Source organism: Sorex fumeus, unplaced genomic scaffold (assembly GCF_029834395.1).
Source record: "Sorex fumeus unplaced genomic scaffold, SorFum_2.1 ptg000075l, whole genome shotgun sequence".
Taxonomy (NCBI): domain Eukaryota; kingdom Metazoa; phylum Chordata; class Mammalia; order Eulipotyphla; family Soricidae; genus Sorex; species Sorex fumeus.
This window is the reverse complement of record NW_026606132.1, coordinates 16,503,421-16,526,431: the sequence shown is the minus strand read 5'-3', so window position 1 is coordinate 16,526,431 and position 23,011 is coordinate 16,503,421. Positions and strand designations below refer to the sequence as shown.

Sequence of the window (23,011 nt, the reverse complement as noted above, 5' to 3'; positions counted from 1 at the left end):
AGGTCATTGTTGGGCACTCACCCCCCTTGGTCCTGGGATTAGTCAATTCCGCGCAGACTTCGACGCCCCTCTCTAGCTGCCCCGACCCACGGCCCCCACGACCCCCCGGGCTTCTGCGGGGGCTGTTGCCCGGGTTCTGGGTCGCTCTCCCCAAGGGATGCCGTGTGCGTGTGTGTGTGCGTGTGCGTGTGTGCGCGCGTGTGTGTGCGTGTGCGTGTGTGTGTGAGTGCGCCTCCGTTCCTAGGAGATGGGGGGGGGCGGGGGAGACCTAAGGGTGCGTGTCTGCGGGCGGGGGTGTGTGGGGGGAGGCCGGAGCCAGGCACGGGGGTCTCCTGTGGTGCAGAAAGGGGTCGCTCCTCCCTAGGGGGGTGTCAGCACCCCGCTACCATTACCACTCCCCTAGGGGGAAGGGGTCTGCCGGGAGCAGAGGGCGCCTTTGCGCTGGGGGTCGGGGGTGGGGGGGATGAAGTGGGGGCGCGCGGAGGGGGCGGAGGGGCCCCGGGAGGGGGCGGGGGGCGGGGCGGGGGCGGGGCCTGGGCGCGTGGCTGGAAAGGTGCAGCCCGTGTGCGCGGGGCGGGGGCGCGCGCGGGGCTGGGCCGGGAGCGCGCGCGGCGCGGCTGCCCGCCTGCGAGCCTGGAGGGCGGCCGGTGGCGTGGACTGGCGGCCGAGCTCCCGGGAGCGCCAGTCGGGCTCCCGCACACACAGCCCCGGGCCGGGACGGCGGGACCTGCGCGCGGCGGCAGGCTCGGGTAGGTGGGGGACCCCCGGCCTGCACCCCAACCTCCCCAAAAGGGCTGCCCCCTCCTCGCCCAGCAGCTCGGCCACGCGGGGTGCGGGTGCGTGTGTGCGCGCGTGTGTGTGTGTGTGTGCGCGTGTGTGAGCGTGTGTGCGCGTGTGTGGCCGCGGGGGTCGGTATCCTCATTTGGAGTTTGGGTCGGCCGGGTTTGGCGGGGTGCGCTGTGCCCCCCGGCCCGGCCCCGGCGCTGTCGCAAGTATCCGCGGCGGAGCGGGCGGCATCGGTCCGGGCTCCCGGAGCTGTCGGGGCCGCCAGCGCGGCTCGGGGCTTTGTTTTCCGCCCCCCCCAACCCCCCCAACACCCCGGCGGCCACCCGAGGCGGACGCGGATCCGGGGCTCGGGGCGCTCTCCCGGGAGCCGCTGCCTGATCATCGGCGGCCCCGTCCCGAGAGCCGGAAGCCGAGAGCGCCGGGCGGGGAAGTCCGGGCGCCCGCAAACGCCCGCAAACGCCCGCAAACGTCCGCAAACGCCCGTAGAGCGCCGGCCGCGCCACTTTGCCGTTGCCCGCGAGCCGACGCGGCTTCCCGGCGTGGTGAGCAGAGCATCCCGGGGCCGGCCTGGACTGGGGGGGCGGGGGGGGGGTATCCCGAGCCGCGGCTCTCGACGACGGGGCCACCGGGCCTGGGTGGGTGTGGGGGTCACTCCGGCTGTCACTGGCGTCCCTCCGATGTCCCGGGGGCTGGCGCCCTCGTGGCCCGCACGCCGGGGCCGGGGGAGCGGACGGGAACTCCGGCTGCCGCCGGCGTTGGGACGGGAGCGCGGCGGAGAGCGTCGGTCCCTGCGTCCGTCGTCCGACCCCCGGGGCCGCCGCCCGGGCCGGGCATCTAGGAGGGGGCCGCGGGCGGGCTCCGGTCACCGGCATGCGGCAAAACGTTGCGGTACCCGCGTCGCCGCCGCCGGCCCGAGGTAGCGCACCGCGGGCGAGCGGCCGTTTCCCGGGGCCGGCTCCCACGAGCCACCTCGGCCCTCGCCCTCCTCCGGGGGCGACTGATCCCCCCACCCCCAACCTCCAGGGCACCCGGACGGGGCATCCGGGGGGATGCCGGATTGGGGGGAAGGTTGGCCGCGGGAGAAGGGCGTCCGGCGGAGCGCGGAGACCGAGAGGGGACAGGCAAAGAGGGAGACGCGGTCGCTCTGGGCACCCAGAACGGTGTGTCGGGGTCGAGATCCCCAACTCATACTTTCCCCACCCCCTCTATTTCCCCCCGTTTCTCTGTTTCCTCTTCCCCATCCCCCCAACCTCCGATTTTAAACCTGGCATGTGTTTCTGTCAAATCCCTTTCGCCTACATCCAATGCTCCGTTTCTCTTTCTAGCACCCTGCTCCTAGCCTTTGGCACCCCTATCCCTTTTCCTGAGTCCTAGCTCTTTGGGTCATGAGTCCTTCTCCCCGCTCTCTCCTTGGCTGACGAGCCCCCCATCCTCTCCCTCGCCTGGACCCCCCAGCTGCCCGAGGCCGCCTCAGTTTCACACAAGCTGCTTTGGGGAACTTCTTAGCTCGTCCTTGTGCCTTACCCCCCCCCTCATCTTGGACTTAGAGTAAAAATTTGGGGAGCCGCGCAGCTCCTTATGCAATTTCAGATGTGTTGAAGCTTCTGGTGCTTGCTTGTTATTAGGTTGATTTCAGGTGATGTGTTGGATTTTTTTCCTCCTCTTGGTTTGTTTTGTATCCAAGTTCAGTTCGGTGGCTTTTGATTTCTCGGGAGTGGGGGGTGGGGTAGGGTGGGTAGTAACAAGACATGACTCAGGAGCCAGAATAACTGTTGAAAAGCCAATCTGTGGCAAGCGAAAAAGCGATCAAGTGCAATTTTAATTTTACAATGAAAGTTGGTTTGGATGATGTCATGCTTAAGAATTATGACTTCTTTTTGCACGGCCTGTCAAGCTAGTGTGGTGATGAGGGAGAGTGCATATGTATCTTGATGGCAGCCAAGGAACAGCCAGGCTGGATTAGGAATCAAAGTATTTATAGGGAAAAAAAAGAAAAGAAAAGAAAAAGTCCTGGGTTCACTCAAGGATCATCTACCTTGAGGCAGGTTCGGCTTTATCTCAGCTGATTCCGCGTGGGCAAAATAAACAAAGGACTTTCTCTGTGACACTTTTTTTTCTACTTATCATTCCCTCATTGTGTGTTGCAGGGAAAATTTCTTTATGAAATAAATATGGGGGGTACCATATTGAAATTACAGTCAGCTTCCCCCATAGTCGGGATAGAAAAAGATAATCCATGGCTGAAATTGTATCCATAATAAGCACCCAGCTTGCTGTTCTGTTTCATCTTTTTTTTTTTGCGGTGAAACATTGTCTAGGTTTGTGGATGCTTGCAGTTATTGAAGGAACTGGTTCCAAGTTCATTGGTAAAGCAGTAAACTTCACCAAGTGATTCTTTATTTGCTTGGAGAGAGAGAGAACCGTGGTGGCAATTTCAGGATTGGGGAGAGGTTTGAGGGTGTGTGATTTTAGAACAAACATTTGCTGGGCTGAATGCATCTGGTGCCGCTAATTAGAGTCCCTTCAGGATTGTGGTGTGTCCTGGCAGTCTGTGGTCAGAATGAGGCAAATCTACATTCGCATGCAGTGTGAAATATCGGGGTGTCAAGTGGCACCTCACAGAGTAGGACAGGGCCAGGTAGGCAGAGAAGCCGGGTTCTGGTTCTTGGGGTGGAGAAAGCTCTAGGGACATCAGGCAGACGGGGCCAAGTCCAGGAGGATTACCTATAGGGGCCCAAAGACAATATTCCCCCCACCTCCGCCCCACCCTGTCCCCTTCCCCTGTTTGGTATATGAATGACAGGAAACCAGGCACCATTTATTTACCTAGAGAAACAAACAAACAAAAATATTGGCCATCTCCAGGAGGCTAGGTTGTTTTTCTAGAATCTCACAGGGTAATCTTTTTTTTTCCCCTCAGGCAGCTGCATTCAGCAGTGGAACTACTCTATGGCCATATGCTTACCTATGAGCTTAAAGCTCAACCATATCCCTTTCCAGAGAGTGAATAGCTGCAGTCTGAAATGCTTTTGTGGAGTTAACCACAAGGGCACACTTGGTGGTATGGGATAGGGCATCTGACATGCAACATAGGAAGCTTTAGATCAGCGTGCAAGGGTAGAGTTTGGTGGTCCAGGTATAAAAAAAGATTTTCTCAGACAGGACACTGAAAGCTGCTTTAACAATCTTCTTGGTTTTCACTTCCTCTCTGATGTGTGTTCTGCACACGTAAACTGTGTGTAAGCCACAGGTTACCGAAATAAAATGTATGGTGGCGTTTTTGCTGGCTCGGATTCAACTGGGTGAGAGTACTCCGTTGAAGTTTTCCCGTGCCTTAACCAATGCAAAGCAAATAATTGTAGCCATGTGTTCACTGTGGTATGAGTGGAAACCCAGTTCTTCAAGTTATGATCATTGAAAAAAATCTTCTTTTTTTTTTTAGATTGTTTCTCTTTATTCAGAAGCATAACGTTGTTTGCTGATTGCAAGAAGATGTTTCTTTGGCTCTTTCTGATTTTGTCAGCCCTGATTTCGTCGACAAATGCAGATTCTGACATATCGGTGGAAATTTGCAATGTATGTTCCTGTGTGTCGGTTGAGAATGTGCTCTATGTGAACTGTGAGAAGGTTTCAGTCTACAGACCAAATCAGTTGAAGCCACCTTGGTCTAATTTTTATCATCTCAATTTCCAAAACAATTTCTTAAATATCCTCTATCCAAGTACATTCGTGAATTTCTCTCATGCAGTCTCCCTGCAGTTGGGAAATAATAAACTGCAGAATATAGAGGGAGGAGCCTTTCTTGGGCTCAGTGCATTAAAGCAGTTGCACTTGAACAACAATGAATTAAAGATTCTCCGAGCTGACACTTTCCTTGGCATAGAGAACTTGGAGTATCTCCAAGCTGACTACAATTTAATCAAGTATATTGAACGAGGAGCCTTCAATAAGCTCCACAAACTGAAAGTTCTCATTCTTAATGACAATCTGATTTCATTCCTTCCTGATAATATTTTCCGATTTGCATCTTTGACCCATCTGGACATACGAGGGAACAGAATCCAGAAGCTCCCTTACATTGGAGTTCTGGAGCACATAGGCCGAGTTGTTGAGTTGCAGCTGGAAGATAACCCTTGGAACTGTAGCTGTGATTTGTTGCCTTTAAAAGCCTGGCTAGAGAACATGCCCTATAACATATACATAGGCGAGGCTATCTGCGAAACCCCCAGCGATTTATATGGCAGGCTTTTAAAAGAAACCAACAAGCAAGAATTATGTCCCATGGGCACAGGGAGTGACTTTGATGTCCGAATTCTGCCTCCATCTCAGGTGGAAAATGGCTACACCACCCCCAATGGTCACACCACCCAAACATCCTTACACCGATTAGTGACCAAGCCACCGAAAACGACAAACCCATCCAAGATCTCTGGCATCGTGGCTGGCAAAGCCCTGTCCAATCGCAATCTCAGTCAGATTGTGTCTTACCAGACCAGGGTGCCGCCTCTTACACCCTGTCCGGCGCCTTGCTTCTGCAAAACGCACCCTTCCGATTTGGGACTGAGCGTTAACTGCCAAGAGAAAAACATCCAGTCCATGTCCGAACTGATACCGAAACCTTTAAATGCCAAGAAGTTGCATGTCAATGGCAATAGCATCAAAGATGTGGACGTTTCGGACTTTGCTGAGTTTGAAGGACTAGATTTGCTTCATTTAGGCAGCAATCAGATTACGGCAATCAAAGGGGACGTTTTCCACAATCTCACTAATTTGCGCAGGTTGTATCTCAATGGCAATCAGATCGAAAGACTCTATCCTGAAATATTCTCTGGCCTTCATAACCTGCAGTATCTGTACTTGGAATACAATTTGATTAAGGAAATCTTAGCTGGCACTTTTGACTCAATGCCAAATTTGCAGTTGCTCTACCTAAATAATAATCTCTTAAAGAGCCTGCCGGTTTACATTTTTTCTGGAGCACCCCTGGCGAGACTGAACCTGAGAAACAACAAATTCATGTACCTTCCCGTCAGCGGGGTCCTTGATCAGCTGCAGACTCTGACGCAAATTGACTTGGAGGGCAATCCATGGGACTGCACTTGTGACTTGGTGGCACTCAAGCTGTGGCTGGAGAAATTGAACGATGGCATTGTCGTGAAAGAACTGAGATGCGAGACACCTGTGCAGTTTGCCAACATTGAGCTGAAGTCCCTCAAAAATGAAATTTTATGTCCCAAGCTCTTGAACAAGCCATCTGCGCCATTCACCAGCCCGGCACCTGTTATCACGTTCACCACTCCGCTGGGCCCCGTTCGAAGTCCTCCTGGTGGCCCGGTGCCTCTGTCTATTTTAATCCTAAGCATCTTAGTGGTCCTGATTCTCACCGTTTTTGTGGCTTTTTGCCTTCTTGTTTTCGTGCTGCGCAGAAACAAGAAGCCCACGGCCAAGCACGAAGGCCTGGGAAATCCCGAATGCGGCTCCATACCCCTGCAGATGCGGAAGCATGACCACAAGAGCACCAAAAAGGACACTCTGAGCACAGAAGCGTTCATCCCACAAACCATCGAGCAGATGAGCAAGAGCCACACCTGCGGCCTGAAAGAGTCTGAAACGGGCTTCATGTTTTCCGACCCCCCAGGACAGAAAGTCATGATGAGAAACGTGGCTGACAAGGAGAAAGATTTACTGCACGTGGATACCCGCAAGAGACTGAGCACCATCGATGAGCTGGATGAGTTATTCCCAAGCCGAGATTCCAACGTGTTTATTCAGAATTTTCTGGAGAACAAGAAGGAATACAACAGCATCGGCGTCAGTGGCTTTGAGATCCGCTATCCGGAAAAGCAGCAAGACAAAAAAAACAAGAAGTCACTAATAGGCGGCAACCACAGTAAAATCGTTGTGGAGCCGAGGAAGAGCAGCGAGTATTTTGAACTGAAGGCCAAACTCCAGAATTCTCCTGACTACCTACAGGTCCTTGAAGAGCAAACAGCTTTGAACAAGATCTAGGTCATGCAAAGTTACTGCAGACAGAGGACATTTATTTAATGATGAAAGTGCCTTTTGTTGACTTGTCACGTCCAAATACTATATTATCAATAGGCATAGAGGCAGGTGTTTCCAAGGGTGTCTCATTAACTGTAGCTGCAAAGAAGTGTCCAGTAGAAGAGAATTTCCTTAATCGATTTTACTACACAAAACCTATACTGTGGAGTCCTGTGGGGATACTGCAAACTCTATTGCCAAAGGGATGCTTTATATACGTAACGCTTTGACTTTAACCTAAAGAGGCAAATTTGTTTTGTTCCCCAATGCAAAACCTCCGTCTCTTTGTGCTTTGTAAAGCAAACTCAAGAAAACTGGTACCAGTGTTTGTACCTTAGCTGGGTCCTTCATCTTGCACGTAGATTAAGTTGGTGGAACTGGAATAATCCTTTTGATTTGTGGCATTGTAACAACTCTGTGTAAAGATTATCTGAAAAGTTTAAAAAAAAAAAGCATGCAAAGAGAGAACATTCGATAGTATTTGTAAATCGGTAACCTTTATGGCCTGCATCTTGAAACCGCTGGATTTATAATGTTAAATTGTGCAAATATTTGTTTAAAATATACCATGCATTACAGAACTATAAAATAAATTTGAACACTTTAAGTATTACCTGTCTATACAAAAACCTAAAAGAGAAAAAAAATCAATGTGAGTTACATAGCATTTGTGGTGATTTGAAGAAATACGTGATGTTTATCAGAATTAAATATGGCTCAAATTAAAACTGACATTAGAGTTTGTTCTCAGTTATGTGAAATACCCACAATCCTTAAAGGTTGTCCAAAACTAGCGAAGTGCTTACCGTGTGAGCGCACCCAAAGCTATTTTTGTAACATAATTCATATTTATGAAGTACTTTGTATACTAAATAGGAAAATATGTACTCCTTAATATGTATTTAATATGCCTGTTTTCCTGATCACAGGGAATTTATCAAGAAGCATAAATTCAGACAGAAAAATATACCAAACTGAAGCGTAAGTGTACAGAAATATTCTGGACATTGTGATCAGGTATGATTTAAAAACAAAACAAAAAGAAACAAAAAAAAAAGAAACAAAAAAGAAATGAAAATACAAAAAAAAACCACAACAACAAAATACCAGTTCTGTGATATTCTTGAGAATTTAGCATACTATCTTCAGATTTGTTACCAACAGTGCATTTTAAAATAGGTTCCTTAGTTTTATAGTATCGTGTCTGGGACAGTTGTTATTTGCCATCAAAAAGTTGTCTTGCTTTTCAGGATTCTCTGAGCTTAATTCAAATAGTTTTCACTACAAATATTTAAAAAAATTAATGAGTAAGGTAAATAGTTATATCTTGTATGCATCAGTATCCTGTTCTTTCAACATTCTGACTACTATCAGATAATCAAGTAGGACAGTAAACATCATGGTAATCTTGGCTATCAAAGCCACACTGTAAAATGCTTTCATTGGTCTCAGAAGAGTTTCAGTCTGCAACTACAAATGACATGCCACTGTGTTTGCTTGTGCTGTTAATTCCAAGTTGAAATTGATCAAAGGAAGGAAGGAAGTACTCGACAATGGGAGAGATTTGAAGATTTTTCAGGAGCTCCCAATTAGCAAAGTAAGATTCAGAAACACGTTGCCTTCTTGGCTTGCCTGCGTATGTATACTTTTTGTGCTCAATCTCTTATAACTACAGTGTTATTCAGTAAGATGACCGAGAAAGTAAACATAGACATTCTTCATGAATTTCAAGTGGCAGATGTTTTGGTACAGCTTCCAAAATGATATTATGGTTCACGTTGGAACAGAAGCCTCTTTATTAATTACTAATTTCAGGGCTTTCTGTGGTTGTTCCAAGATAAAACAAACAAACAAACAAACAACTTGGCATTCTTGGAGGGTGTGTGTACATTTGTGTGTGTGTGTGTGTGTGTGTGCGTGTGTGTGCGCGCGTGCCTGTTAGGTATATATGAAAACATATAGATTATTTGGAACTTTTTTTAATAGCTGAATCTTTGGTCTCCATACGTGTGTGCTGGTGCTCTTCAAACTTTAATGTGGAATTTTGATTTTCATGACAATGTTTGTGAGAACTTTATATGAATATTAAAAAAACTAAAAACAAATACTTGCTTCCTATCTTAAAAGAAAGATCTTAAGATATGTGCCCAACAACTTTTTCTCATCTGCAGTTTCATAAGAACTTTTAATATGCCATCACCATGCTTGCATGCATTCATGGATTAAAGGCTCCTGATGCATACTGACAGGATAAAGATGCAAAAGCTTCAAAGAAAGTGTTTTAGTTTATCCTGTCAATACCGTATGGATTGAGGAATTTTAAGTAGACACTTTGGGGAGGAACCCGAAAGCTCCATCCATGATCTGGGGATAATAGGTCATTGGGATGACTTTTGTTCAGTGTGGTAATGCTTTGAAGGTGTTTCAAGGTTTTTACAGAGCTGTCAGTGGCAAAAGTACCTGCCATTATTTCAAAGCTTGCTGAAGCATATTGGCTATCTCATTCTCTTCTGCTACAAGTTATAAATGCTCAACATTTTTTAAAAAGTCCTTTAAATATATATGGTTATTTGGAAGTTCTAATCATAAGTGAATGACGGTAAAAAAGATCCTTCATTAAGACTTATATATTTTCCTTAACTGAAGTCGTTGTGCCTACATTACAGTGTATACTATTTTGCACCTGTCTCTCATTAGTTCTCCTTGTACATTTTATGATAAACGTAGTTAGGCATCCGTTTTGAGTTGAGAACAAGAGCAGTGAAAATACTGTATCTACAGTTTATTGGCTTCAGCCCTAATTTAGAGTTTTCATTTTAACTCCTTGAGGAATGATCTATGTGACAGTATAGCACTTTTAGTCGACTTTGATTCAGATCTAGAAAACCTAAGAAGTGCTCATTTCTAATTTGGTCTGACACATCATGGGCTTCTTGGCACAGTATCATGTGCTCGGCCTCTGTTAGAATGGTTGCAACAAAATTAGATCATACGAGAGAGAAATCAGTGAAAGGACTGAGTTAATACATTGCGTCCACATACTATAAATTGATTTTTTAATTTTTTTAATGAAATCTAAAAAGGTGATTGGATTCTTTAAAGTATATTTTTGTGTGCTTTTATGAGGAAACAGTTAACACAATACAGTAATTCAAGTCTATTAAGGCAATTTATATTCTATATTTAGTTTTCCATTCTGAATAATAAACTGAAGAAATAAATTCATTAGAAAATCATTTTAAGACCAGTTTCTTTGGTTGCTTTTCAAAAACATTAATTTCCTAAAGTCATAAGGATACATAAATTTGAAAGGGCATGGCCTCATGAATAACATTAACAGGCAGGGTTTTCACAGATAAAAACACATCTAGAAATGTATGGCAGTAATATTAATCTGTAATATCTTTTGCATGATTTGTACATTGACAATGTATGAAATGAGCACAGTGAGTAAATTTTTTTTGCTATTGTTGCATCCAAAGAGCTGGGGAGGAAATATATTAAGAATGTATTTATAATCACTTTTGAAATAAAACAAAGAAAACATTGAATTCTTTTTATCCTGATTTGATTACTAGTATTTTAGGATAGTTTATAAGACAAAAAAATCAAGTAATGCTCTAAGCTAACGTAAATCACAGAAAGGAACTGCTTTAACGGCTTTTGTTTGCTTTTAATAACATCAAGGTACTAGGGAAAATTTATTAAATGCCATTTTTATGAAAGTATTAATAAAATTATTTGCTACAATGGTCTTTCTGAAACCACCATTTGTTAAATCTATTGATCTTTCTATTATTTTTTCAGGAGAAATAATGCAATAGCCACTGATCTTTTTTTCACTTAAATTTGAGGATAAGAAATAGAGCTTAAAATGCTGTTTGTTATTGAACTTAATTGCTGAACCTATGTTGAGATGCTTTCTTTCCAAACATCTTTTCACCCTGTTTTCCTTTCCACTGGCAGTCTCTTTGGAGAAGCATCAGATAGTGCCAAAATCAACATGCTTTGATTCTTGCCCATTCCCTTGAATCAGTTGGAATCTGACATAACTGTAGATAGGCAAACATTAATATTTTGTCTTAACTATCTATTGAAATACTCATAGAAAATATTCATGGCCTCTATAACACATGATCAGCTCAGCTCGTTTTAAGTTAGTTACCCACTTATGAGATGGAGATTGATTTTTATTTGAAACTTTCAAAGATGACCCAGATAATCAATTCATCATTTTACTGGTGTTGTCGTTAATAACAGGGAACCAATTACTTTATGGTTAATTTGAGGCCACAAAGATTATTCCCCAACTATTGTATTGACGAGGAAAGTGGATTTAATACATGATTCCTTATGGGAGCAGAAGAAGAGGGAACAGAGAATGTAAATCAAAATTGTGATTTTAGATCTTCACCTTAGTATGCAGAAGATGTGAATAATATCAATACAACAGATGAGTATTTTTGGATGTGTTATGTATCCCGGGCTGTATATGTCTCACAGAGTTTTGTGACTTTGTTTAAGTTTTTCTAGGAGTACTGGACACAGGACTTTGGTTCCCGACCACTTGGTTATGTTGGTAAGCAGCAATGAGTGAGGGTTTGGCTTAATTTCTAGTATTTGTTCAATCATGCTTAGATGGACTGAATCAGAATATCTTATTTGCAAGATCACTTACTAGAGATAATCACTGACATGTAAGAGGTCCACCTGAAACTTGGTAACCCTCAATTTAAGAATTGTTGGGAATTATTTCTGTGTTAAATTAAAATCAAAAGGGATCTCGAGCTGTAAGACAGTGCTTAGACGCTCACATTGCGTCAGGTGTAAGACCCTGGGTGTCATCTTTTGCTTCAGGGGTTGGAGGGCTGGAGTAAATGGGAGATAAGATGAATTGTTATAGCTTGTTTATAAAATGCTCTGCATCTAACTTTAAATTTAATTTTGTTTCAGCTTCCACTAGTCGATACAATTACATTCGAAGGGGAAATCAAGGAAAGCAATGTCTCTTCCCTAAAATAACCGCCCCCTGTCTCTATGTTTGCAGAGAGAAAAGGAGTGAAGCTCTGAGATTGCTACTAGGAAACTTTGAGCCGAATCATTGTTATTCAGAATAAAAGGAGCAATTTTTTAAATGAAATAATAATTACTAGATTCACTGAACATAGAACCCAGAACCAGGTAAAGTTTCTCAGTCCTCTGATTTTGTTTTTTATAGACACTGACTAAATAGAAATTGGGATGATTTCAATCAGTTGAAAAGTGAGGAATTACCTGCCTCACGAATAAGGCTGGTAAAGAAACAATATGAATATGTAATTAAAAAACAAAGGATCATTTTAAATAGGTCAGAGGAAGGGAATAATCATCCAAGGTCCCCAAACAATATTTTTCTCTTGGTTGGCATCTCACAAATAACTAGCTTATGTCACATACTGCTGTATTGCTATACTGCTGGTTAATAACTAAAAAAGCGTGTTTTGCAAGGATTCTGCTCATGAAAGTCTTTCAAAATTGTAGTAGGCTCTGTTCTCCCTACTAAGAATTGTGATGTATATTTCCATCATCGTTCTATGTAAATTGAACCATTGTGGTAAAATTCTGGAGTTGATATTCAATAATTTTATTGCTGTTTTCACTAATAAAAGTCTTTTCTTATAGGCCACATCTGTAGCCATCTGTGTGTTTATTTAGTATGAAAGGAGCAAAGTTCAAGGACAATAACAACACACAAACAACCTGTGTTTTTGACTTAGGCAAGTGTTTCCGTGGAGAACACCATAGACCAGGCCTGTCCGTCTGCCAACCTACACTCATACTGGCTCACACAGAGGGGAATGCACACCAGTAGTGAGTTATGCAGAAAGGGAATTATTTAATAGATGTTAATATAGTTTCACCTACTGGAGTTAGAGTTTTCAGAGTAGAGTAGATATTGAATCACAAAAAATGTATTGTTCCACTTTTTCCTCCACTGTGAGCTGAAACATGGTCACTGTATCTTCCACAGAAATAATTTGGCCCAGTTTATCTCCCAGGATTTTCTTGGATTTCAGGCAAGTCCATCCATAGTCTTGAAATTTTGTTTGGATTCTTCTGATTTGTTCATTTGATCATCACTATCATCCTTTTTCCACTGACTTACTTAATGTGTAGAGCAGCCGTGTATTTCCCAGGTATTGAATCACAGTGCCAATTAATGCTGCCTCTACTCTTCACAAACTAACTCAGAGAACCAGGTTGGGGGTGGGTGAGTATCTAGATCCAAAGTGACCCGAACCCAGGAGGATTGATTAGAAATTATTCAGACATGCAGATGTCTTCTTTCAAAGAAGAAGTAAAAAAATATAGGTTGAAAATTGCTGACTAAAATTTTTCAAAGAGATAAAGCAAAAAGGAGTATTAAGAGAAAGGGATAATGTTGGCTTCTCAGAACCTGGAATCTGATTACTGCAGCAGGAACACGGTAAACTATGTCCAATTATAAATTTATTTTTCCTAATTCTCTCCTTTTTCTCTTTAAAAATATATACATATGCTAAACACATATTGTTTCAACATACCACTAGCAGTTCAGAGCTCTGAAAATAATTTGATGTTCACTTGAAAGAGCTAGTTACCCACTCAGCCCTTGGGGATTATTTTGCTGAGGTCAGTGACATCATTGAAGTGACTGATTTCCAGGGCTTCCTGATGCAACTTTAGCTATAAAAAAATCTTAAGGAGTATTTTTAATTTGACACAAGAGGTGAAACCTGCATATTATATATAATGAATTTTCAGAAGTGTGCCAGATACATTGATACCAAAATTTGGCTTCCAAGTCATGTGTTAGAAATATGCCTTTTAGTTTGCCTTCGGAAATTGTGTTACAATACAAATGACCAAGTGCATATTTCAGAAGTCATTTCCTGTAAAAAACTCTGGGAAGCCACGTCTCTGCCATGGGTCCTCTTGCACCATAGCAGGAAGCATCACATTTGCCAAGTCCTCCCTGCTGGAAATTTTTTCTCTTCTGCTGTTATGAACAGCCAAGCATCATCCATGGCACAGGGCAGCTTAAGATTTTGTTTCACTACTCTGTCCGTGGCAGTGCCCATACAAAAGATCTAAGACTCGATGTCTAAGCATAGATTTCCCATTATCACAAGTAGAGACAATTATATATATTTTTCACACTGCTATTTTGGTTTTTATTTGCCAGTTATCCTCCAGCCCACAACAGCTATTAGGTTTTTTTTTTGGTTATTCATAGCTCTCATTGAAACTGAAAGGTAATCTCTACCCTGGAGACCCGCAAGTATTTATAGAAATAATCATGGCGCTTCTAACTGTCCATTTCTTATTATAACTTCGAGAAGAACGGATAATTTACTATACTAAGTGACTGATTTAAAAAGAAGTCCTGCTAACACAGTTATAACAAGATAAGAGTGAGTTATCAGGGAAAAGTCAACTTCAAGAAGATGCTCTGCCTTAGATTTCCTTACATTTGAATCGAAGCACAATGCTTTAATTTAACTCCTGAGCTGCACTCAAAGAAATCAGTTTCACCCTGGATTTCCTGCAATAATTAAAGAAGCATATTATTGCTGACATGTGGGCAGATTTACCATGTGTCACCATAAACATGACTGTTATTTTTCCCTTCCACTATTAAAAAAAATATCCATTTACTTAGATTTAGTACAGCTGCTGAAATGCTGCTGTATCATTTCTCACCATGAAAATTTACAAAGCATATTTTTCTTCGATGGAACTAAGCAGTTTCACAGAAATGTGTCTTGGAAACTGGATAAAACCATCAGGATTAAGGAGAGAAATTGTGTGTCCTCAGGAAAAGAGGTTTTTTAAAAACCCAAAACTTGGGTGTTTTATTAAAATTAGACCATGGTAGATCAGTTTCCTTTGGGCCTGGCGCGTTTTTGAAGCCTTCAATATGTGTATTATAAGAGAAGACAGTTCTTAGACACCATCTCTCTACACTGTCATGTTGGTGGCCTAAACTGGGTTGCAATGTAGAATGTGTGAACACTAAATTGGTTCTTGCATCCCAAATTTGTATCTGATTTCAGTTCCTGATTTGCATACAAACACATTGGGGAAGGTCAGTTTTTAACATAATACTCTGAGTCTAGCCAAATAAAACTAAACTAAATATTTTCATTCCCTCTCAAAAGCTAGCTGAGGAGGATTAAGCCAAACCCTGTATCTGAAGAGCCATCACCAAACGCGGAAGAGTCATCGTATGGCATGATACATACTCATTGAATTTCCCAATCAGATCATCTGTTCTCAATTCCTTTCTCTCTCTTTTTTTTGGGGGGGAAGAGCAATTGGGGTTAGAAATAGAAGGTGACTTGCCAAAGTTCAAATAACATTTTATGGCTGATTTGGTCCACAACCTGAGTCTCCTGACTCACAGGATAATGCTATTTCCATCACACTATTCTATTTGGAAGTTCCAGGGGGGAGAATAAGGAAACCTGGGTGAGTCTTCAGGGACACATTCCAATGTAGCCTATGGACATATTCCATTAGGTTTGATGGGAGTCCATAACCAGAATGGGAGAGATCTAAAATACACACTTCTCATTTCATGGAAGGATCCAAAGTGAGAATGGTTTTTGTGGATTTTTTTTTTTTTGCTTTTTGGGTCACACCCGGCAATGCTCAGGGGTTACTCCTGGATTTGCACTCAGGAATTACTCCTGGCGGTGCTCAGGGGACCATATGGGATGCTGGGAATCGAACCTGAGTCAGCCGCGTGCAAGGCAAACGCCCTACCCGCTGTGCTATCACCCCAGCCCCAAGAATGGTTTTGACAAGAAAGATAGGTGTTATTCCAGAAAATGTATTTGGGTCAGAGCGATAGTACAGTCGGTAGAGCATATTCTAGAAAAATTTATTTGAGCCAGAGCAATAGTATAGCCAGTAGGACATTTGCCTTGTGCAGAGCTGACCCATCCAGATATGATCCCTGGCACCCCAAAAACCAGGAGTAAGCTCTGAGCATGTACCCTAAAACCTATATATATATATATATATGTATACATATATATATATGCAAACTTAGACAAGATGATCTTGAGTGCTACTTCTAACACTTAGAGTCTAGGATTTTGAGACACTAATGTTATTTAGTGAATAAATCAACTATCAAATATGCTAAGTATCCCAAATATGCAACTACGTGTTCTGTAGACATTTAAATAGCAATAGAGCATTTCTAGTAGATACTGGAACAGCAAATAAAAAACCCCAAATCAATAACCCAAGATGCTAAAAGAGCAAACCCATAACCCAAGTAGATAACTAAGGCCTAAAAATATCTTTTAAGCTCAGTACTTAATACATAAGCACTCAGAATCATTTACAAGACAGAAGGTCCCCCCTAATTTTTAACATTTTCATCATGAGTCAGAATTATCAAAAAAAAAAAAAAGATTCTCTGTTGTTCAAAAAAATTTTTGCAGAGGAAAATGTCATTTCTTTTTTCTGTTGCTCTGAAGATGGCACTCTAGTAACAACCTGACTAGAGAAATAATAAGATGAGCTTGTATTTATGATTCCAATCCTGCATTTCAATTTTGAGATTATTGCTTGAGCTTGGTAAATGGAACACAAAGGTTGTTTTTTTTTTGTACCATCATTTTTCTAATTAGAGTTAAGTCTATTTTATTTATTATTTAGCCTCAATTAGCTAGAATTGAAATCTATTTCAAAGAATATGATTCCAGGTAATGGCTCACAGCCTATATTAAGAACAGCCTCTGCAGGGCCAGATAAAAAGAACAAATGGTAAGGTACTGAGCCTGCATGCAGTGGACCGAAGTTCGATGCCCTGCACCATCAATAGTTTCCTAAGCACTGCCAGGAATTTCCTAGCAGTACATATAGTCAGGAATTAATTCTTGAATACCACTGGGTGTGACCCAAAACTAAAACAAAACAAAAAAATATTGGAATTGATAATGCAGTGACTCAATTGGGAGAGCATACCCCTAAAAAGTATGAAGACCTGGGTCTGATCCCCGGTCCAGCTGTGACTGTCCCCCACAATGATATTTTTTAGATATGACAAAAAAATTATACAAAATACCTGAACTACTTTCCTGAATTCTTATTTGAATTCTATCCTATAGACATAAAAATAACTTTCTTTAAAGAAGAAAAAATGCAAGGAATCCATTTCAGAACTCAGAGATATTGTTAGCTATTAAACAATCAAAGACTATCCAACATCACTCTGAAATGCATTTTTTTTCTTTTTTTTTTTTTTTTTGGTTTTTGGGTCACACCTTGCAATGCACAGGGGTTACTCCTGGCTCTGTGCTCAGGAGTTACTCCTGGCGGTGCTCAGGACCATATGGGATGCTGGGAATCAAACCCAGGTCAGCCGCGTGCAAGGCAAACACCCTACCTGCTGTGCTATCTCTCCAGCCCCTGAAATGCATTTTTTTGTATGGACTTACAAAATTATTCATGATTGAGTTTCAGGCATACAATATTCCAACACCAATTTCTTCACCAGTGTCTGCCTCTTTACTTCAGTGTCCCCGGTTTCCCTTCCACCCACCAGCCTTCTTTCTTCTATTTCTTTTTCCTTTAGGCATGGTGGTTTACATCACTGTATCCTGGACATCACGTTACCTCCTTTTAGCACTCAGTCCTCCTTCAAAGTGACCACTTTCCTACACCATTGTTATTTCCCTACTATGTTTTTTTTTATATCTCACATATGCTAGATATCATTCTGTACCTATTCCTCTTCTAGCATCACTCAGCATGATACTCTCTAGCTCCATCCATACAGCAGCTTACTGCATGATTTCATTTATTTTCTTATGGCTGAGTAGTATTCCATTCAGCAATATAGTTTTTTCATCCAGTCCTCAGTTCTTGGTTCTTGGCCACTTGGAGGATCGTTTCCAGATTTTGGCTACTGTGAATAATGCTATAATGAACACAGTAGTGCAAATGTCTTCCCTCTAGTGTATTTTTGAACTTGGGGTATATTACAGGAAGTGCAATTCATTTTTGTCTATTCCTAGTTTCTTGAGGAGTGTCATTATTGTTTCCCCAAAAGGCTGGGCCAGCCAGTATTCCCTTAAGCATGCAAAAAACTCAGCTCAAGATGGATTAAAGACCTTGATACCATAGTTATTTTGAGGAAAATATAGACAGAACTCTCTATGACATTGGAACTAAAGGCAGTATTTTTTTTTTACTTTTGGGTCACACTCAGCGATGCTCAGGGGTTACTTCTGGCTCTACACTTGGGAATTACTCCTGGAGATGCTCAGTGACCATATTATGGATGGGATGCTGAGGATAGAGCCTGGGTTGGTTGCGTGCAAGACAAATGCCCTACCCAATGTGCGATTGTTCCAGTCCCCAGAGGCATCCTTAAGGATGAAACACCAATTGGCTAAGCAAGCATAAACAATTTAAAAACAAAAGGGACTGCATAAAATTAAGAAGCTTCTGTACCTCAGAGGAAACAATATTCAAGATACAAAGACATCACACAGACTGGGAGGATATATTTTCCCACCCTTCATCTGATAAAGGGCTAATTAAAATTGGAGATATGTGAAGAACTGGTAGAACTTTACAAAGGGAAAACCAACCAACCCCATAGAAAATGGGGAGGACTGATGAACAGAAACTTCCTCTAAGAAGACATAGAAATGGCCAAAAGATACATGAAAAACATGCTCCTCATCACCAATCATTCGGGAAATGATATAAATTTTGAGTTTGTCTTCTCTTAATACCAGTAAGTGGTGGCCCTTCGAAAGTAGCTGCTGTACACTTGCTGACCCTGTTAATCACAGAGTACTCCTTCAGGTCCTCTTTAGGAACTCATTCAAAACATGCAGTTTTACACTTCGGAATCATACTTCTCTTCTAAATAGTCACAGTGTTAAGTGTGGAAATAACCTCTGGCTAATTAATTTTGTGCTTAAGTAGAGAAGAAAACAAAGAGATAAAATACCTAATTTGTTGCTGGCATGTTTATCAGAGCAAGACAGACGGACCCTCAGTCCTCCCTTTCCTCTCCTCATCCTTAGGACCCCAGTTCTCCTCTGACACCTTTCTATTCCATAGCTCCTTACTCAATGGTGACCACATCAACCAAACTCATCCATAGCACCACCACCAACCACCACCAACAACCACCACCACCACCAACAACAACACTCTTTTTAATGCCTGCCTTTTGATCTGATTCATGTAGAAATTGCAAATGAATACACTGCTAATTCACCTGATCACTAGTCTGAAAGTCCTGCCCAAGGTGGGGACATTTATTAGAGAGAATATGAAAGGATGCACGAGGAAGCCATTATTTTATCTCTAAAATAATGGTAATTTTTTAGGCCTAGGACAAGAGACCTCTCTTCGAGTCATGCCATGAATAAAGCTGGGAGAATTCAGACCAGCTGAGACTGGAAAACCAAACAGAACTCCTCTCAAGTCCCAAGGGAGGGTTCCAAAAGTGACTTTCATTCATTCCACTTATTCATAGGAAAATGGGCAATAAATCATAGCTCACTAGTTAGCCTGGCCTCTCCCGTGGACTTGGCATTTATAAAAAACTGCTGAAGACTGAGTTGTATTAGTTGAGAATGGGATTATGGCGGGCAATGGGGGCTAGGGCCTCTGTCGCGCATGCTGTTTGATCCCTAGCACCTCATGGTGTTCTGACCATTGCTGATGATGGTCCTGAAGCACTGAGGGGACTCCGATAATACAGACATTACAGCAGCTGAACAGAACCCCATTCTTAGTGCCTCACATAAACTGTGGGAAGTTTGGCAGAGAATCACTGGGAGAGCCCCTGGGCCCCTTTATTTAACACTGCATGGGCACCTCCAACTCTAGGAAAAGAAGAGGATTTGGGGAAGGCATGTGAAGTTGAGGGGAAATAGAAATATGAGCTAGCCCTCACATGTGGAACTCAACTCCCTCACATGTGGAACTCAACTCGTGTTGTTTGAGTATCAGGCCAAGGCTAGACTGGGATTGGCAGGCTTGTTCTGTAAAGCACCAGAGAACAAATACTTGATGCACTGTGGGTCATGGGGTCTTAGTTACAATGGGTGAACCATGCCACTGTAGTATCAAGATAAACTACGGACAACAATCCAACAAATAGATGTAGCTGTGTTCTAATGATACCTTAACAAAATAGGCGGTAAGTTGAATCTGACCCATAGGCCATAGGGCCCAAAGATTCTTAAGGCTCTATAAGTAAAACAACTTCTAAGTAAGTGCTTTCAACTTCAGTGAAGGTTTTAAAAAGTCCTGAAGAGACTAGATTAATTTAGGACAGACATCTGACTGTTATATTGAGGATAAACCACAGAGAAAAAGGAACAGAATATAAGTGAAGTAATAACCAGCAGGCACTTGAGGTGGAATTAGAAAAGATGTGAAATGTAGTCATTAAAGATTAAATAAATATATTTCTTTTGTTCATCTGTTTGTTTTGGGGCTTTGGGTCACACCCGGTGGTTATCAGGGCTTAGCCTTGGCTCTATCCTTAGATAGCAGTCTTGGCATGACTCGGGGGACCATATGGGTGCCGGAGATTAGACTTGGGTCAGCTGTGTGCAAGATAAAGGCCCTACCTGACGGACTGTCTCTCTGGCCAAAGAAAATGATGAAGGCAAAGGAAGTGTATGCTCATCAGTAATTTCCAATGCAGCCTCTTCAGTCTGACTTTCCACTGGAGTGGATCTTAGGGTTAAGTGTACCAGGGAATTACACAGCATCTTCAGACTCATATGCCGTGATCAACTCAGGCTGACAAGGATGTCTGGGATTCTGTGGGAGAAGGGGCTGGAGAGAGAAGGTATTCCAAGAGATGGCATTGCATGTTGAACACGTTACATTTGAAAATGCTGGGAATCTTTATGTTGTCACATCCTTGGTTGACTTTGTCCCACAGGAGATCTAAAGAACAGTGTGGGGAAGAGATAACGTTGAGTTTCCTGACCTTTGACACTGAAGGTCACGGAAGGAGGTCACAGCACGAGAAAAAAAACAAACTCTAACAGAAGGGCAGATGTTTTAGAGTTTTGTTTTTCAGTGTTATCTGTGTACCATCTGTTTCAGAATTACTTGTGGTACTTGTTAAAAAAGAAATTCAGACTGCAGTTCCGTCCTGAATCAGAAACTTTGTGAGCAGGACCTAGGAATATGCTTTTGCTTCACTTGGGTATCCAGTGAGGCTGCGCTCAACAGCCCTCAAGGGATCCTTCCACAGTTCTGTGCTCAGAAGTCACGGCTGGTGGTCTCGGGGTCCATGTGGTGCCAGGCTCCAAATGCTGGCCTCCTGTGTGCCTGTAGAGCCAGCTCTCTGGTCCAGGAACTTGCTTTTGAAAGCTTGGCAGGTTCTTCTTTAAAATGGGAGCATCTCTACTGTCAAGGTCATTGTGAAGGAGCTACCCGCAAACAGAGGGAAGATGGGTTTCGACAGAGGGCACAGGAAGAGGTGGTGGGGTCTCAGGAGCCAAAGGGAAAGACTGTTTTCGGAACTGAGCGAAGTGTCCACTGTTGCCTAGAGACAGAAGCGCTGTCTCACAAGGCTTTTGGGTACTAGTCCCACTTGGACTGCACCCAAGACAGATGTCATAACAGCTGTGGACTCAGCGCCTTAGCAGAAGACAGAATTGCAGACAGAAACTCCGCAGATGGAGGTGGTCTAAGAAAAGAGCTAAAAATCAGGACCGGAGAACTGGGGAAAGGGAAACTAAATATTAGAGCGAGGAAGATGTTAGGATTCAACAGCTGAGTCCGGGGAGCAGCTATGTCTGTCGCAGGGTCATGTCCAGGGTAAGAAGACAAAATAAACCCAGAGTCCTGGGCGAAGGGCTATGCCCATGTGGATGCTCATCAATCTCTAAGTTAATTCAAGACAACGTACACACCTGCTGTGTGTCTCCTTTGGCCGGAATACTGGACAACTCAGGAGTGTTGACTCTTTTCCAGTCCCATGGGGATCTCAAACCAGTAGAAAAGCAAGGCTGGGAGTTACAAACCAGAACATCACAGATTCATACTCTAAAGGTAATTTACCACTGAGCAGGTGTTCGGCTTTGGGAAACGAGGAAGGCAGCATGGTGGCGGCAGCATTTCATCACAGACTCCAATTGATTGGATTTCTAAAAGTTTTATTTGACTGTAACCCTGTGATTTGCAGAGTTATTCATAGTTGAATTTTAAACGGACAATGATGCAGTTCCAACAATCAGTGTCATCTTCACTGCACCATTGTTCCCAGGTCTTCCCCCCCTCCCTACCCCACCTTTCACCTCCTGCCTTGCAATCTTGATGGGCACCGTTTTAAAGTTCAGTTGTGGGTCTCGTGCTTTGGTTGTTGTTGACTGTGCCTTGGCTATTTAGCTCTATCATTCCTTAACACCACGGATGAACCTGAATCCCCTTGAGGACTGCCCCATTTTATTTATCTCTTTCCCCCAGCCACTCGATTTCTTTCCTTCGCTTCCCTGTACTCTGGGGCCAAGTGGGATTCAGGCATTCTCCCCCTTTTATTTTATTTTATTTTTTATTTAGTCACCATTTGCTCGAGCGGGCCCAGTAACGTCTCCATTGGAGACTTTGTTGTTACTGTGTCTGGCATATAGAATACTCTCGGTAGCTTGCCAGGCTCTCCAAGAGGGGCGGAGGAATCGAACTCGGGTTGGCCATGTTGGCCGCTTGTAAGGCGAACGCCCTACCCGCTGTGCTATCGCTCCAGTCACCATAAAATTGCAAAATTCTTCATGACTGAGATAGCACAGCAGTAGGGCGTTTGCCTTGCACACGGCCAGCCGAGCCGAGCCGGGTTCCATTCCTCCGCCCCTCTTGGAGAGCCTGGCAAGCTACCGAGAGTATCTCACCCACACAGCAAAGCCTGGTAAGCTACCTGTGATGCATTTAATATGCCAAACACAGTAACAACTGTCACTGTCCTCCCGTTGTTCATTGATTTGCTCGAGCGGGCCCAGTAACATCTCCATTGGAGACTTTGCTGTTACTGTGTTTGGCATATCGAATACATCACGGGTAGCTTGCCAGGCTCTGCCATGCGGGCGAGATACTCTCGGTAGCTTGCCGGGCTCTCCAAGAGGGGCGGAGGAATCGAACTTGGGTGAGCTATGTTGGC

At 43.4% G+C, this 23,011-nt stretch overlaps 1 protein-coding gene across 1 annotated transcript; it reads left to right on the top strand.

Moving 5' to 3' along the window:
* Window positions 1-580: 580 nt before the first annotated feature.
* Window positions 581-8,747, top strand: SLITRK4 (SLIT and NTRK like family member 4). Its single transcript, XM_056130177.1, has 2 exons — window positions 581-749; window positions 4,229-8,747. Exon 2 carries the CDS (start codon window positions 4,279-4,281, stop codon window positions 6,793-6,795), a length of 2,517 nt encoding a protein of 838 aa, XP_055986152.1. The 5' UTR covers window positions 581-749; window positions 4,229-4,278; the 3' UTR covers window positions 6,796-8,747.
* Window positions 8,748-23,011: the final 14,264 nt, after the last annotated feature.